Consider the following 17,529-nt stretch of genomic DNA (forward strand, 5'->3'; position numbering starts at 1 on the left):
AAAATCAATGCTTTCGTTGCACTCCAATGAATTTACCAGTAAATTGCTGAGATTTCTGTTATAGTTTCATACCGAAATTAAACGGATATATGTTACACGTACGTGTTACTGCTGTGAAATGCAGATTAAATTAGTTTTAGAATCTAATTTATAAAGTTAGAAACTCGCTTCTAATCTTGCATTGATATTACGTAAAGGAAATTACAAGAAAAGTGAAACAACATTTCATATTACAATTTGTATGATCATGTATAAAATAATATTTGAAGGTAATAAATTTATTCTTTCTAAATTTTAATAATGTTTTGTATTTTTCAATAGAGTTAAATTTGTTAAATGTTAAATAGGGTGAGTTCATTTTCTGGGCTGAAACGATATTCTGGTCTGATAGTTAATAGTCTTCTTATATATAAAATTCTCGTGTCACAATGTTGGAACAAACACCTCTGAAATGGCTTTACCGATTTTTATGAAATTTTATATGCATATTCAGGAGGTCTGAGAATCGGCTTCTATCTATTTTTCATACCCTTAAGTGATAAGGTTTGTCCACTCGTAACATTACTTTTTTATTTTTTGGGTAATTGTTTTTATTTATATTTTTTTATTATGTGTCATTAAAAAATACACACAACTCTAAATTTCCAACCTACTATCACCAACCCGTATTTTTTTATAGTGTTATTAATTTATATGGCAAAACAACGTTTACCGGGACAGCTAGAAAAAAATATATAAAAACGTAAGGAATAAAGAGTATTTTCGATTTTAATAATAATCACATCTGTACCTTCACGGCTGTTATCTCTAAAGGGCTAATATAGTGATAAATGATAACGTTTTTGTGAATACAACTCTTCAGTTGGTATTACTAGTCTATCTACTGCTGCCTCTAGAATTAATATGTATTGTTATATGTGTTTCCATAACCAGAAATCTGAATATAGATAAAATTTATATAGTTTGAGCGACGCTCCAAAAGTATGATTTCATATTAAACTATACTCGATCAGTGAAAACGAAGGTTGTATTATAACAAATAGATTGACCTAATAAATTACAAGTACAGCAGATGTAGTTTTCTTACTTTGAACATAAAATATATTGGAAGCCGTAAACTATACTGTATTAATTGAATGGATCTGCTACCGTGTTGTGCCGTTACATCTAGCTACCGATATTTGATCCCCACATTTCGCTATTCGAAGCCATTTATTAGGATAAGAGACTAACACACAGTACTTACAGAAACATTTATTTTATCTAATAAAATATAAATTGTTAGTGGGTTAAGCAGTCAAATTACAGTATCATATCTAGTCTAGTCTAACGCAAGAACGGTATCAAAGCTATTACATGACAATGTGATATCCGTAGTGCTGTTCAGGTATGGCATTGCTTAACACTTATAAAAAGCAGGCAGGCAGATTTTTGTCATTTTAATTATAATACATATTTATATCTATATATGTATATACATATACATATATATATATCTATATCTATATCTATCTATATCTATATCTATCTATGTCTATATGTATATTTATATATTACAGAATACACTAGTAAAATGTGCCCATGAAAACAATACTTAGTTGCGCTAACAATGTTCTAATTAACTTTTAATTAAACAACAATGAATACCGTAAAATTGAGAAAAAACAGCGTTCTTTCTGGTACGGCTTTATATCACAACAAAGAAATTGGTTTTCTTATTCTATAAGACAAAAGCTAACGAAAAAAATATGAAAATTCTTTAATTATATAAAAATAATGTCACCACTCCGGCTTATACAACATATTGTAAAATACTGATTATTGACTAAAACATTTAAATCATCAGATTCGAAAGATATCCAAAAACTTCGTATGAAATAGCTTGCTATGTTTAGAAGTAAGCAGATAAACTGATTGACTATAAATTTTAATACTAAAAAATTACACCTATCGCCATTAAATATTAACTTTCTTCAACTACAGACGCGACTAAAATTATTAATTTTGTATTATAAATTTTGAATTTTTGCATCGACGGGAGTGGTATATTCTTCGGAATACACACGAGAATTTTATATATTAGAAGATATTGGCAATATTGAGGTTGCATCACAATGTATTATTTATTATTAATCTCCCGGCTCTACGAAGTTTTTACCTAAAATTACCATGAACAGAGTGGTTGTACATTTCACGTTAAATAACGTGACACTGGCAACACCGTTCAAAAGAGGAAATTTATTATTTATAGGTTAACAGACCAATGTAAACACGTAATTATAATCTAGTGATTTTTTTATTATGATAAAATATTAATAAATGCCGTGGAACCATGTTATTTAGTTTCAAGCTAAGCAGAGCTTGTGTTTATAAGACAATTGATAGACATACTAAGATATATTTTATTTTAAATATATACATAATATTTATAGAAAATACCCAAACAGTCCCATTCATTGATACAAATTTTCGTATCGTTCCACAAATCGAACTTGTGACCATCTAAAGTAAGGTTGTGTGCTTAAACATCCAGGCAGTCATAGATAGCCGTAATAGATGTCAAAGGTGAGTGAGTTCGAATCTGGCCGACACTAAAACTTAGGTGCTATTTTATGACATTTTGGTAACAGAAACACCGATGTTAATCCAAATTTATCTTAAGGACGACGTAGCTTTACTATTTCTATGCTTGCTATGTGCGATTTAAATATAGTCAGTATTTGAGCATGTAGAACATAGCTTTGACAGTTGGCAACATTTCTGGCTAACACTACTGCTCGAATAGTAATAAAAATTATGAAGTACTTAAGAGGCAAAAACAACCTAAATGAATAAAAATTTTTATTTATTTTGATTTGTACTCTACCTGCCTGGACTTACAGCCGAGAAGATATATTCATTTATTTAACCACGTAAACAGAAACAAAACGATACGAGTGAACTTAAAACTCGCTACGTCACGAACTAGTTAACTCCCTTTGTTGTGTGTAATTGAAATACAGTCAGCAAAAGGGCATATAAAGTGTTCAGTTAAGAGTTGACAACGCTAATTACTCTATTTGGAAGTACAATCGTGAAAATGTCTTTATTTATGCACGTGAACAGCAACAAAAAATACGAGATAGACTTAAAATACGCTACATCACTAGCGAGTTTACTCTCTTTGTTATGTGTCATTGAAGTAAAAACAGCAAAAGAGCATGTAAAGTGTTCAGTTAATAGTTGACAATGCTAATTATTCTATTTGGAAGTACAATCGTGAAAATGTCTATATTTATACATGTGAACAGCAACAAAAGATACGAGATAGACTTAAAATACGGTACATCACTAGAGAGTTAAGTCTCTCTGTTGTATGTGATAGAAATAAAGTCAGCAAAATGGCATGTAAAGTTTTCAGTTAACAGTGGACAACGCTGATTACTCTATTTGGAATTACAATCGTGAAAATATCTTTATTTATACACGTGAACAGCAACAAAACGTTAATAGTATACTTAAAATACGCTACATCACTAGCGAGTTAACTGCCTTCATTAGGTGTGATTGAAATAGTCAGCAAAAGGGCATGTAAAGTGTTGCTTTAATTGTTAAAGCATTCCTGATTTCTCTATTTAGAATTACTATTGTGAAAATGTCTTTATTTATACACGTAACAGCAACAAAACGTTACGAGTAGACTTAAAATACGCTACGTCACTAACGAGTTAAGGGATTACTCACTAGTCCACTGAGGAAGTAATGGTAGTTTCTTCGTCCAAGTTGCACGTCACGTACGTGCAAAATTAGAGCATCTTTCGCGAGTTTAGTTGTTGAATCGAGAACAACGTATTTGTTACTCCAACGGTCGAGACGTTCAATTGCGATAAGGAAGGCCACCACCTCCGTTGCGTTGGTTACACGTTTCACGTTCGAAATTCTGAATGTCGCGTTGCCGGGTTGAAGACTCTGGTACAGCTGCTGCAGACGAAGGAGACCTGTGAATTAAAAAGCTTATTTAGTATTGTGATGGCTGTAATGTTGGTTTGAAGGTAGTAGATGTTGTTTTTTAAGGTATATTATTTAATCAATTTTTCATATACTGTATAATACTATATGCGGTAAACAATTATAATATTTTTTTAGTATTGTAATAGCTGTATATAGTGTTACAAAAAATATGTATTGAAGAATATTATTAGTTAATGTGGTATGTTGGATTCAAGTGGTGATAGAGTAAGAATACAATTTGTCATTGTTCCTTTTCATCTAAAGTAATAATGTAAAGTATAAATAAGAGGGGATTAGTGGAACAAAAGTAATTATGTTAACCCCAACAGAACAATATCTCAAACAGAATCCTACAGAATACAGTTTGACCAGCATGGCAATGGCAAATATATTGCTCCAAGAAGAGAGACATTTGGAGTAGAACAATGAAGCGAGTTTATTCAAAATTTAAAGAACACGAACATATAGGAAGGAAATAAATATATTGCGTGTAAATTATTTAAAACATTATTTAATGGATTTATAATATTTTGTGTAATTCTGCAGTTAATTCTTTTGACAAACTGCGACTGTCAAGACGAGGCTTCCAGTTCTGATATATCTGAACTTTATTCAATGCCTGATGATGTCTTGTTCAGAGACATCATCAGGCATTAATATCAGAGCTATTTAATTATATGGGTACACAATATGAGTGTACACTTCGTGACGATCGGAATTTGATCGCCAATAGAGAAGATCGTAACGCATCCAGTAACGATGGTTACTTTATTCAATGCCTGATAATGTCTAGTTCAGAGACATCATCAAACATTATATGGATATATTATATGAGTGTAGACTCCATAATGATCGGAATTTGAACGCCAATAGTAACTCTTGCAGTAACGATGGTTGCTTTATTCAATGCCTGATAATGTCTGTTCAGAGACATCATCAGGCATTAATATTAGACCCATATAATGATATGGGTATACTATATGGGTGTACACTTCATAACGATCGGAATTTCATCGCCAATAGAGAAGATCGTAACGCTACCAGTAACGATGGTTAGGTTCTCGCACTGAATATTTGTGGTCTCATACAAGTTAATATTAGCGGAATAAAACAAAATCATATAAATCCATTACGTAATAAAATGACTTTTCGCAAAACAATACCTAATTCGATAAAATATATTTAAAACAGATTTTATTTTACAGATTCTTATTCCCTTTTACATTCGGTTTGACATTGCTGTAAATCTCTAATATAATTCTAAATACTTTTAGTCGTAAACATAAACATCAAATGTGATTTATTTTGGTGATGTTATAAACCTGTGATAGCGTACCTTTTTATGGCTCACTGTCTTTTCAAATATTGTTATAACGCCTTAATTTTAAATGTATATCTTCCATTTGGAATTTATTATTACCCGTAAGTACGAGTATATAAATACACGAAGCTATGGAACAACATTCAGCGTGCTATATAAAAAACGAATGAATAGATCAGTACCAGTAGTGTAGTAGAGGTCGTTGACCGCACCTTTCTTTTAGAATATAATTTCACGAGACTGGATTATATATTGCCTTTGCGTTATTATATTGAAATACTAAAAAAGTGAATTAATTGTTAAACTTTTTGTATGGTTAAAGTGCTTAATGTTTATGCTTTGAACTCCGCTTAAAATTGCCGTACTTTAAAATTAAAATTAATTAAAAGTTCAATTATAAATATATAAGTTTTAGAATTTATATATATAGATATTTTGAAAGTTACCTTTTTTTACATTTTTATTGGAAGCTTTTATAATGCACAGCCTATACGAATCTGCGAAAATGCCTCAAGCTGTTAGATATCATATACCTACATTTATTGGTAGTACATCACCCCGGTGCACAGGACTAAAAATTTGAATCTTTATTTTAAAAATATGTATTCCAATAAAGTAGAGAACAAGTAATATATTGATTGTAAATCCTTCTAGTTGACTTTTACAATGATTTAAGTTACTTTGTAGTGACGATAATTACATTGTTACCATATATAGAAAATATAAGTCATTAATATTAAGTGATTCATTATACAGCACCCGATTTGGCGCTTTTGTCATAATTTAAGTGTAATATCCGCAAAAAGATTGAAGCCGTGACGAAGACTCGTCGAGAAGAGGGTTGACGTGTATGTAATGAAGGCATTTGCAGGATTTGTCCGCCATCCGACCATCTCCCGGAAGGCCGGCCTCGTCTCATTGCAATTTCATATCGCGTCATACTACAGCCCTTTTCTATTTTTCACACCTTCTACATCAGACAAACAATTGTATGGCATTTTTAATTAGCTACTTAAGGAATTAACTTACTTTAATTATTTTGATTATACACATAATTTGAACACCATTTTGTGTCAAATGCCAAAAGTTCTAAGTAGCGTTCATTACAGATGTCTCGTAACCTCGCGGTAACCGCTTCTTTTCAGGAATAATTAAATAATTTATTCGTACTATCTTTTATCTTAAATAACCGTTTTTCACTACATGCCATATGCATGTAGTAATATAAATACATACATACATATATACATTGGTACATACACCAAAATCATTTTTAATAATTTTTGTCTGTCAGTCTGTTTGTTTGTTCCGACTATCTCTGAAATGACTCTACCAAATTTGACGGGACTTTTATTGGAAGGTAGCTGATGTAATAAAAAGTAGCCTAAGTTACTCCAACTTAGGCTACTTTTATTTTAGAAAAATAAAGTTTAATTCCACGCGAACGAAGTCGCGAGTACAGCTGATGTAGTATAAGTGAAGTTGTTTTGGCTATCTGTTCGCTTAGATCTTTTAAAATACGCAACGGATTTTAATACAGTTTTAGCAATAGAGTGATTCAAGTAGGTGTGTATGTATAATACATGTACACCCGTGCGAAGCCGAGGCAGGTAGCTAGTAATATCATAAATGTAAAAATGTACCGATCTATACCTCTAAATTACTATACCGGTCTTAATTCGGTGTGGAGATAGATTAAAACATAAAAATGAATATAGTTTATCTTTTATCTGAAAATGGTAAAAGTTGTGGGTAAGATCTGAATAATTTTTAACTAAAATAGGTTTATTTTATTGAAATTTCTATATATAAGAATAACAAGTATCATAGAATCACCCACGTAAGTCTAATTAAATTGAGGGATTCTAAGAACAATATTTATAAAACTTTTTAATTTACTTTTTGCCGCTATTTTATATATTAAGGCGAAATATTTTTTATTATTATACTTAATATACCAATATTTTTTTACAATTATTATGTGGTTAAAATAATAAATACTTAATGATTCGCTATGTACTTAATAAAAATAATTATACTTTAAATATTGATTCGCTTTCTTTTTCATGTAACCAATGACTATATGTTATTTGTATTATATTATTGTAGATTTATTTTATAAGTTATGTATTTATATATTATGTAGAATGTATATGTTTATAATATGTATTATTTTATATATTAATATTATTAATGTTTCTACTCCATCATCCGCCATCCACCACCTTCTGTCATTCTTCACAAAGGTTGTCTGGAAGAGATCGCATAAGCAATAAGACCGCCTTTTGTACCCATATACTAAATATTGTTTTCTTTTGTTTATATGTTTTTTTTTGTTATAATGGTGCAATAAATAAATAAATGACAAACTAGCTTGCGGCCTGTCTGGTGGTAAAGTGATGTGTATAATACATGAAGAGCTTTAAGGACCATCATGCTATCATCATGCATGTGATATATGCGCTGCTATTCCAGAAGACTTAGACCTCATTCCTCTGTACCCAGTACTTCACTACCTATTTCATCGTTTAACGAAAACGCATCTAACAAAGTGAGCTGCTTGGCGGCTAATACAAACGTAACATATGTACCCACGACTGTGTGACTAAGCATACCTGACGTTCTCGGTGGTCTAGCGATTTAGTACACCGTCTTACTTCCGATGGTCGCGGGTTCAATTCGTACAAACATTTGTATTAATGAGTATGATTGTTTGTATTGATTGTGTTTTCTATGTACATTATGTAAGTATTTACAAATTAAAAATGTGTATAAATATCGGTTGTTTAGTACCACCAGCTTTGTTTAACATGTGACTAGATCGCGCTGCGTAAATTATCCGCGGTTATTATTATTATTATACATCGCTTCAAAACTTGAGGTACATATATGAAGACATCTGAAAATGTAGTTAAAAGGAAGCATGTTACGATGGCAGCGAGATTAAACGGCGTACGTTTTTGTGACAAAAGAATGCCGCTTTCCTTACTGAATATACCGGCATATCCCTATTAAGAAACGTGATGTATTATGTATATATTGTTTGTTTATATAAAATTTTGTTCATCAAGAAAATTAATAATTATAACACCGGACAAATCACAGCGCCATCTAATCCTCAGCTATGTAGAGCTTGTGTTATGTGCATTATAAAGTAAGTAGGTACATAGGTATATTCATATGAACTTCGTTATTATATCACGTTTACTTTCAATTTCAACATCACAGAAGACCGAAGAGCTGGCAGCTACCTTGGACAGAATTAGTCTAGCTATTCAAAGAGGAAACGCTGCCAGTATCTTCGGAACGTTGTCTAAAGGGACCCCTTTTAATAATATATTTTAGTTATTATATTATATTTTTTAAGCTTTTTAATTTTAAGTTCTTAGTTGTACAATTAGGTTATGTATAAATTGATAGACATGAGGTTATTATTACATTTTAAGTAATATAATTTAAAAAAAATAGTTAAAACTCGTATAATTGTTGTCTGCGTATTGATAGAAACGGATATATTTGTTTCATTTGATACTTAGTCCTGATGATTTTACTCTGTACACACAAATCTCTGTTGAAATCTATTTCTACAGTAATAAAGATACATATTTTTCTTTATAATATTTTTGAACGTATTGTCCTGTTATAGCGTTATAAAAAAATGGTAAAACATTGTGTCCTGTTTAGATCTCTCATCACTTTAAACATACAATATTCTAAAAGGGGCTTGTTAGTATCAGGATTCATGATCCTATTGTTAGCAATGCACTAAAATATATGGTAGAACTCAACACAGTTCTCTCAGGAAATCATGATGATTTTCTCAAGTTGATTGATGATGATCATGATTATGAAGGGATAGAGTCATGAAGGGACCTGATATGTCTATCCTATTCTGGCGCCGGCCAGGGTATAATTTTGTACGTGATATAAAGAAAAAATATCTCTATCCCTTTCTAGCCCATCTTCCCAAACTAAAGCAATTAAGTACATAACGTTTTTGTCCAGTAGAGGCTTGTTGAGATGTACAAACTTTCAGTTGACCATTAATCTGTTAGGGCATTAAACGGGAGTGGTCAACACGTCTGACCGTTTTACTAACGCTGCGGCATTAGTAAAACGGTCAGACTTAAAATAACGGACAGCGCTATAAACTTAGTTTCTGCACAACTCTAATTTGTAGTTTACAGCAGTCATTGTAACTTAAGCCTAATATGTTCAGCCCTTGTAATGCGCCTAACAGCAGCTAAGACGATAACAATTGAGTTAGTATAAGCAATGTAATTAATATAGGTAGAAATGTGTTATTTTATATTTCAGTGCGTACTAGTGACTGTTATATATAATTGATATAATAATATATATATGTAGTATAGCATAGATATTAAATGTTTACTCAGTGTTATACATCTAGATTTATATATATACCAGCTGTTCCCGTGACTTCGTCCGCGTGGATTTTAACTTTATTTATCTAAAATAAAAGGATTTTTCTGAAATGATAGTAGCCTAAGCTACTCCTTATTACATCAGCTACCTGCCAAAAAAAAGTCCCGTCAAAATCGGTCCACTAATTATAGAGATTAGCTGGAACAAACTGACCGACAGACAGACAGAGAAAAATTGTTAAAAATGTTATTTTGTTGTATGTACCGTATTTATATTCATATGCATGTAGTAAAAAACGGTTATTTCAATTTTACCATAATTATTTATATGTATAGATATTATTATTATATTTATATGAATGAAGGTACATCAGAATACCAGCGTCGTGGCACCTTGTCACGACATATAACCAGAAACGTCTTTGGTACCAAAATAATCAAAAACCATGTAGTTTTAAAAAATATTTTTGTTATTGTTACATGTATCAAATAAACTTATTACATTCTTGACTGTAATTGAACGTTGAATTGTTATCTGCTCTATCTCGTGGCAAATAGCTAGTCTAGTAATTTATATTACAGGATAATATTTACTACATTTCATGGAGAATAATTACAGGATAATGTGTAGCATAATATTATTACATGGAGAATAATTACAGGATAATGTGTAGCATAATATTATAACATGGAGAATAATTACAGGATAATGTGTAGCATAATATTATCAGTCGTCCGGAATGGCAATGAGTAAGTGGTGTAAAATGCGAAACAATATAGTGATGGTTGTGTTGCTGTTCAAGTATGTATGTGACGGTCACCATTTACCATCAAATAGGCCGTTAGTTTGTTTGCCATTTCAAATACATCGAAGAATCAGATAGTCATCGTCATAATATACAGCTAATCTTACTAAACTTATTATTATTATTATAAAAGCGGACGTTAATGAGTATATTTATACTCACAAACGTCCTTGATGGATGAATGGAAGTCTGTTACACTTTCACGCAAAATCTACTAAACAGATTTTGATGAAACTTTACAATAATATAGTTTAGAAATTACATTAAAATATTTTGCAAAATCTTCTAAACAGATTTTGATGAAACTTTACAGTAATATAACTTAGACATTACACAAACATTTTATGCGGGTGAAACCGCGGGCACAGCTTGTAAATTGTAAGTAGCAATTTTTTTAGGCTTGACATTATAGTAAAATGATAATTTCGTCATATTACTTCCTATGTTCAAAGCATGTAAAGAACTAATTATACGATGCATAAAACATGGCGGCGTGTCTATCTTTTTACAGAAATAATGAATAAAACATAGAATGACGGTAAGGAACATTTCGGTACTATAGTTCGTTGAGAAACTAAGAACGGTCGTAACAACATGAGATAACACGAGACGTACTCGCTACTTCGTTTAAAAAGACTGGATTCATTCGACTAAGTCTCCAGATATTTGGAATTGAAGCAGTGTTGCCACACTATGTGTTTACCAATTTGAGGCGTCACAAAATCGCCTCAAATTTGGTAACACTGGAGTTGGGTGGGTATATTTATGGGGATATAAAAAATGCGTTATAACACAAGAACACGTCCCCTAACAAAACTTCATGAGGTTCTCACACCAAGATGAAAGATTATTTAAACTGTTATTTATTTTTTTAAGTATACATTAGAATATTGTTAAAACTAAAACGCGAGCATTATCATATCACCTCTATCGTAACATTAAATTGGCTGGAAGAGATCTCTGTTTGAGGTCTGTTGAAAAATTTTAAATCCATAGCACTGACAATATTATCTAATTACACTAATAATGAGTGCGTAGCAATGTTATTTATCGCATGCCTCTTACTTGTTATACTGTAATTATTTCTATAAAAAACATCTATTAAAAAGAGCAACACACAAGTTTCTTGCTCATTCTTCTTGTGATGAATCTGCATTCCGAATGAGTGGTAGAATCAAAATATGACTATTCAAAAGTGCTTGTAATGAGTTTATTTGAATAAAGATTATTTCTATTTCTATTTCTATTTCTAGGTAAGCTCACCCTTGCTGATATTTTTGTATAATTATCTAATAATGTTACAAGTGCAGTAAATTATATTTAGATAAAAATCCGTGCCGATTTAAGAACAATATTAAGTATCGAAAAAGAGTTTATGATCTACATGTACTGCTATTACATACATTTTATGGAGAGAATTTTAAGAGGGTTTTGGCAAAATTTAGAAGGCAACACTGAAGTTGAACTGGCAGTAGTTTGTACGTTTTCATCCGCGGTGCACAAACTCACAAACGTCCTTTTGTAGCATCTGCCAAATTCGGATAGAAAAGTTCGCCTTTATCTTAAAGTCCTGCTCGGTAACGACTCGGAAGCTTATCTGCTGAGATCGACTCAAAGTTTTTACTTGCACTGTGTATCTCGGTGACTATTTTGAACTTGTTATTTTTTACTTTGTAAACAATGTACTTTATAATGCCAAGTCATATTATGCTATTGTTATACTGATGAGAAATTAATAAACTTTATACTATTTAGAGTTTAATAAGATTACATTACGTCAACTCTGTACAATTTATATAATTGTCTGACTCTTTTGCATATTATAATACACATTTATAACTAACTAGCTGTACCCACGACTACGTCCGTGTGGAATTTAACTATATTTTTCTGAAATAAAATCATTTTTCTAAAGCCTAAGTAACTCCTTATTACATCAGTTACCTGTCAAAAAAAGTCCCGTCAAAATCGGTCCAGCCATTTCAGAGATTAGCCGGTACAAACAGACAGACAAATATTATTTTGGTGTATTTATATTCATATGGATGTAGTCAAAAACGGTTATTTCAATATTACAAACAGACACTCCAATTTTATTTATATATATAGGTAAATGCGAAAGTGTATATCTGTTTGTTTGTTACTTTTTCAGAACAGCTGAACAGATCTTAGTAAAATTTGAGAACAAGATTGATTATATCTCGAGAACTAGCATGAACTATATTATATTATATCTCAAAAAAGCATATATTACAAATCTAAAAAGAGTAGTTTAGAAAACTCAAATCCATGACCAAATTAAAGTGCCTACTAAGTACTAAGCCACATGACTATTGATGGAATAACAAAACTTATTGTTGTTAATATAGGAGTACTTAAAAATTTCGACAAAAAAAATACGTAAGCAAAATTTCAGTTTCTTTATTGAAAAGAAAATTATCTTGGAGACTGCGAGGATGTCGGGTTCGACGGAATTCCGGCGTTGTCGGTAGTTGAACGTGATTCCTATAGACATGATTACGCCTTTTCTTATATTGTGCGAGATGAATAGAACACCCGGCAAGTCAATTGCTAACCGTTCGTGACTTAGGAGAGAAATGCGTCGATGTCTATCATTCGCTCTTTAAACACTGCCAAGGTTAATCATTGATATTCGAATTGATAATCGAACATTTCTCTGTCTGTTCGCTTATATCTCTTAAACAAGAGAACGGATTTCAATGCTGTTTTAAGGAATAGATAGAGTGATTTAAGAGGAAGTTTTATGGGTATAATACATTAATACCCGTACGAAACTGGGACGTGTCGTTATATTCTCAAAAAATACATAATAATATATTTTTTTTATAATAGAACGACCCTACATAATAGGATATACACAAGTATTGCACTGTCTATATCCTATTATTTGATGATATTATACTGAGGAGATTCTTCGTGGACACTTCTGTCATATACATGCACAAATAAATGAAATTGAAGAGTTTGTTTGTTATTTAAATTGACTTATATACGATATTAAATTATATATGGTACTGAAATAAAAAGAAATGTTTGTCTGTCTGTCTGCTTGTTTTTGCTGATCTCTGAAATGGCTAGTGGGATTTAAAGAGGAGTTTCACTTGCTGTCAGATATTATGAAAGAACTTATTCATCAATAAAACATTCCTTAGGAATATTATTATTTAATTTTAATTAATATTATTTATTTTTACTCTAACACTTTCTAACTGAGTTGGAAAACTCATACATTTAATGATTATAAAAATCGGCGTCCCAATCCTGTCATTATTAGCATTCATTCATTCATTCATAATTTAAGAGCTACGCTCTTGTCGGTGGAGCTCTTGCCACTTTCCGCGATCTTCCATCATGCTCTTTAATTCTTGATACGACACGACTCCCATTTGTTCCTCAATTTGTTTGATGTAGCTATGCCTTGGTCTTCCCCTCCCCCTCTTTCCTTCTATTTGCCCTTAAAAATAATTTTCATGAAATCATCGAGCATGTAGTATCTATATTTTGTATAATAATATTAAATTAATAATTACTATAAAATCTAAATATATATAACTCAAAGGTGACTGGCTGACTGACATAGTCATCTATCAACGTACAGCTCAAAACACTGGACGGATCGTGCTGAAATTTGGCATGCAGGTAGATGTTATGACGTAGGCATCCGCTACGAAAGGATTTTGATTAATTCTACCCACAAGGGAATAAAATATCGGATGGAACTTTGTCAATTTTAAACCGATCGGGCTGAGACTTTGCATGCATAAAGCTACTATGACGTAGGTATCCCCTAAGAAAGGATTTTGATAAATTCCACTAATTCCACTAAGGGGATAAGTTAACGCGAGCGAAACCGCGGGCAAAAGCTAGTCTATAATACATGTATTATATTTACTTATTTTTAAAGCTACTATGACGTAGGCATCCCCTAAGAAAGGATTTTGATAAATTCCACCACTATGAGGATAAATTAACGCGAGCGAAGCCGGGGACAAAAGCTATTTAATAATATTACACGAATGTACAATTATCATACTATAAAAAACTCTTTTTACGTCACTATAAGCATATTCATTGTAATCTACGAGTCAACATTTTTGTACGTCGATAGTTTAAATAGAACGCAACCGTGTTAAATTAACCGACACAGGTATTGTCACGTAAATAAATATCAAATTTGACGTTGGAATTATTACAATTATTATAACTTGTATTCAATGCTAGAGAGAAATAAGCCTTATGTAAAATGAGATACGACCATATTGCAAACTGGATTACGGAATAAACAACGTTTTGTTACTGATAGTGTTTTGACACCTCGTAAATATTGAATTAAATTATTTAATAGTTCATATTATTTTGACTGGAAATAGTCAATTATAAATATGTAGCTGTTTTATTGGAAAGTTCTGGCTTAATTTATGATGGAATCTTCTCTCCTACATGTGCGAATTATATATTTTTTTATACCACGAAGGTGGCAAATAACCATAGGGCCAATCTGATGGTAAATGTTTACCGTAACCTATGGATGCCTGAACCACCAAGGGAGGGTCACGTAGCCGTTGCAGTCTCTTAATAAACCTTAGTATATTATTGAAAAAATTCTATATACTTTTATACAGACTCTTGAAAAATACTACAGTGAGAATGACAGCAATCATACTCGTAATCTAAGGATTGACCTTACTGGTTCTGACTGATTAGGTTTGATATGAATTTGTGCTATTTACTAATATGTATTCATACAAATTTTAACTTAAAATATATATATATATAAAGTAGTAAATGTTCTGCTTATTCTTCTTGGCTGAACTTTCATTTTGAATATATCAGATATATGTGTTTACTTCCGATGGTCGCGACTTCGATTCCTCGCAACATTTGAATTCATGAGTATATTTGTATGTATCGGTCTGGGTGTTTTATAAGTATATTATGTATGTATTTATAAAAAAAATCGGAAAAATTATATCAGTTGTCTAGTACACACAACACAAGCTCTGTTTACCGTGGAACTAGATGTGGCTGTGTTAATTAATTTTTTTTTTAGTTATTTATTGTACAATACAGTGTTACATTGATCCTTATGATATAAGATGAAACCCTGCTCCTGAAATAGGAAAAGTCCTGTATTTTAGGATAAGCAGTGCTCATTCCCTACAACACTACCGTGACACACAAGATGTAGTATAAATTGTTGACCTGTACTAATTAATTCTACTTACATATATACAATTTTTAATTATGAACACAAATATAAATAAATACTAACATACGGGTACAATGAGTTCTTAAGTTTCATTATAAGACTTATTTATGAGCCATTTAATTTAATTGTCCAGGTTTATGTATTTATTTTACATAGATATTCTGGCTACTTTATGATAGAATACGAATAATATATGGCAGAAAAAAGAAATTCATACAATTATTAACTTGCAAAATGTGAAGTGGTAAATCTCTATAAGAGTCTATAAGAGCAACAGGCAAGCTCTCTGCTCATTATTCTTGGATTTATCTCTATTCCGAATAAGTACTACAATAAAAATATACTACTCGAGGGTGCTTAAATTATAATTATTTAGATAATAACAAACACGAGTATAGAATATTATCTAAGTAAGTGTTATTATGTAGTCGAATGTTAATAATTATAAGGAAACCCAGCAAAAAAGCTGAGAAAACAAAACATACCAATAATAATAATAATAACAAAACACCTATCACGTGAATTAAAATCACAATATACACACACACACACGCAAACTCACACGCACACATACACACACACACACTGCACTTACTTGGTTTTGACCCGTAAGTGTGGTATACGCCGCAAAACGTAAAAACACAGCAACAAAAGCTGAAGAAACAATATATACCACTAATAATAATAATAACAAAACATCTATAACGTGAATTAAAAGGTATATATTGGTTATTATATATATACACACACACGAACTCACACGCACACATGTACACACACACACACACTGCACTTACTTGGTTTTGACCCGTAAGGTTTTTACACTTTGGTATACGCCGCAAAGCGTAAAAACCACGCAATAAAAGCTGAGAAAATAAAAAATACGAATAATAATAACGTACACACGCACTCATACACACACACACATACACACGTACACAAACATACTGCACTTACTTGGTTTTGCCCCGTAAGTGTGGTATACGCCACAAAGCGTAGAAAACCAGAAAAGGTTGAAACAATGTAGTGTAAATAATAATAATAATAAATTTATTTATAATAGATACACATACATTTATGATGTTATACAAAAAGTTAGGAATCAAATAAATGATAGATTTTTTTTTATTTACGTTATGGAGAATAGCCAATGGGAACCATCTGGACAGCTAATTTAATAAAATATTCATAATGGTCAGATCAGTGAAGGGTTAATTTTGTATTCTAGAATTATAAATAATTAAACACGCTCGGGTTAATCGGAAGAAAAATTCACGGTATTATTTATTACTATCTGTTATGGACTTCTGACTCGCTTTTTTGTTAAATTTTAGTCTCGATTTAAATAGGAAATGAAACTCAAATAATCATATAATTAGCCGTAGACATATATGGTTCTAGAGGACAGCACATTTTTTTTTATAACACAGTGGACAAACAAGTCCTCAGAACGCTCCCCGTGACATATGCGGTAGAAAATGCACAGAGATGCAATATCTCGCCGCAAAGCCAATGGGTCGAGTCTGTCACATAGACGTTGATTACTAATGATTCTGGCAATTTTATTTGACAATGTCCATACTGTTCATGGAATAAAAATCATAGTTTTAATTGTACACCATCGTCATCTAGTGATTCGAGTATTAATTAAATCTATGCATAAATATGTAAATATAGTAATAATTTACACTACATCATTTTACGCGAATTCGAGGATACTCGATTTCCATTCTTAAGCCCTTAGACTGGACTAATCCAAACTGGACTCCGGATTTTGAGATAGATAAATCTTCTGAT

The 17,529-nt window shown here is 31.5% G+C and overlaps 1 protein-coding gene across 1 annotated transcript in view; it reads right to left on the reverse strand.

Moving 5' to 3' along the window:
• LOC131851205 (glutamate receptor 1-like) overlaps window positions 1-17,529 on the reverse strand; it is a 75,830-nt gene that overhangs the window by 27,794 nt on the left and 30,507 nt on the right. Inside the window, exon 4 of the mRNA XM_059201663.1 lies at window positions 3,724-3,977. Within this exon, the coding sequence (XP_059057646.1) occupies window positions 3,724-3,977 (254 nt within the window). The remainder of the gene's footprint in view (window positions 1-3,723; window positions 3,978-17,529) is intronic.

Source organism: Achroia grisella, unplaced genomic scaffold (genome assembly GCF_030625045.1).
Source record: "Achroia grisella isolate CSIRO2021 unplaced genomic scaffold, CSIRO_AGI_Agris_v1 utg1173, whole genome shotgun sequence".
In the NCBI taxonomy this organism is placed as follows: Eukaryota; Metazoa; Arthropoda; class Insecta; order Lepidoptera; family Pyralidae; genus Achroia; species Achroia grisella.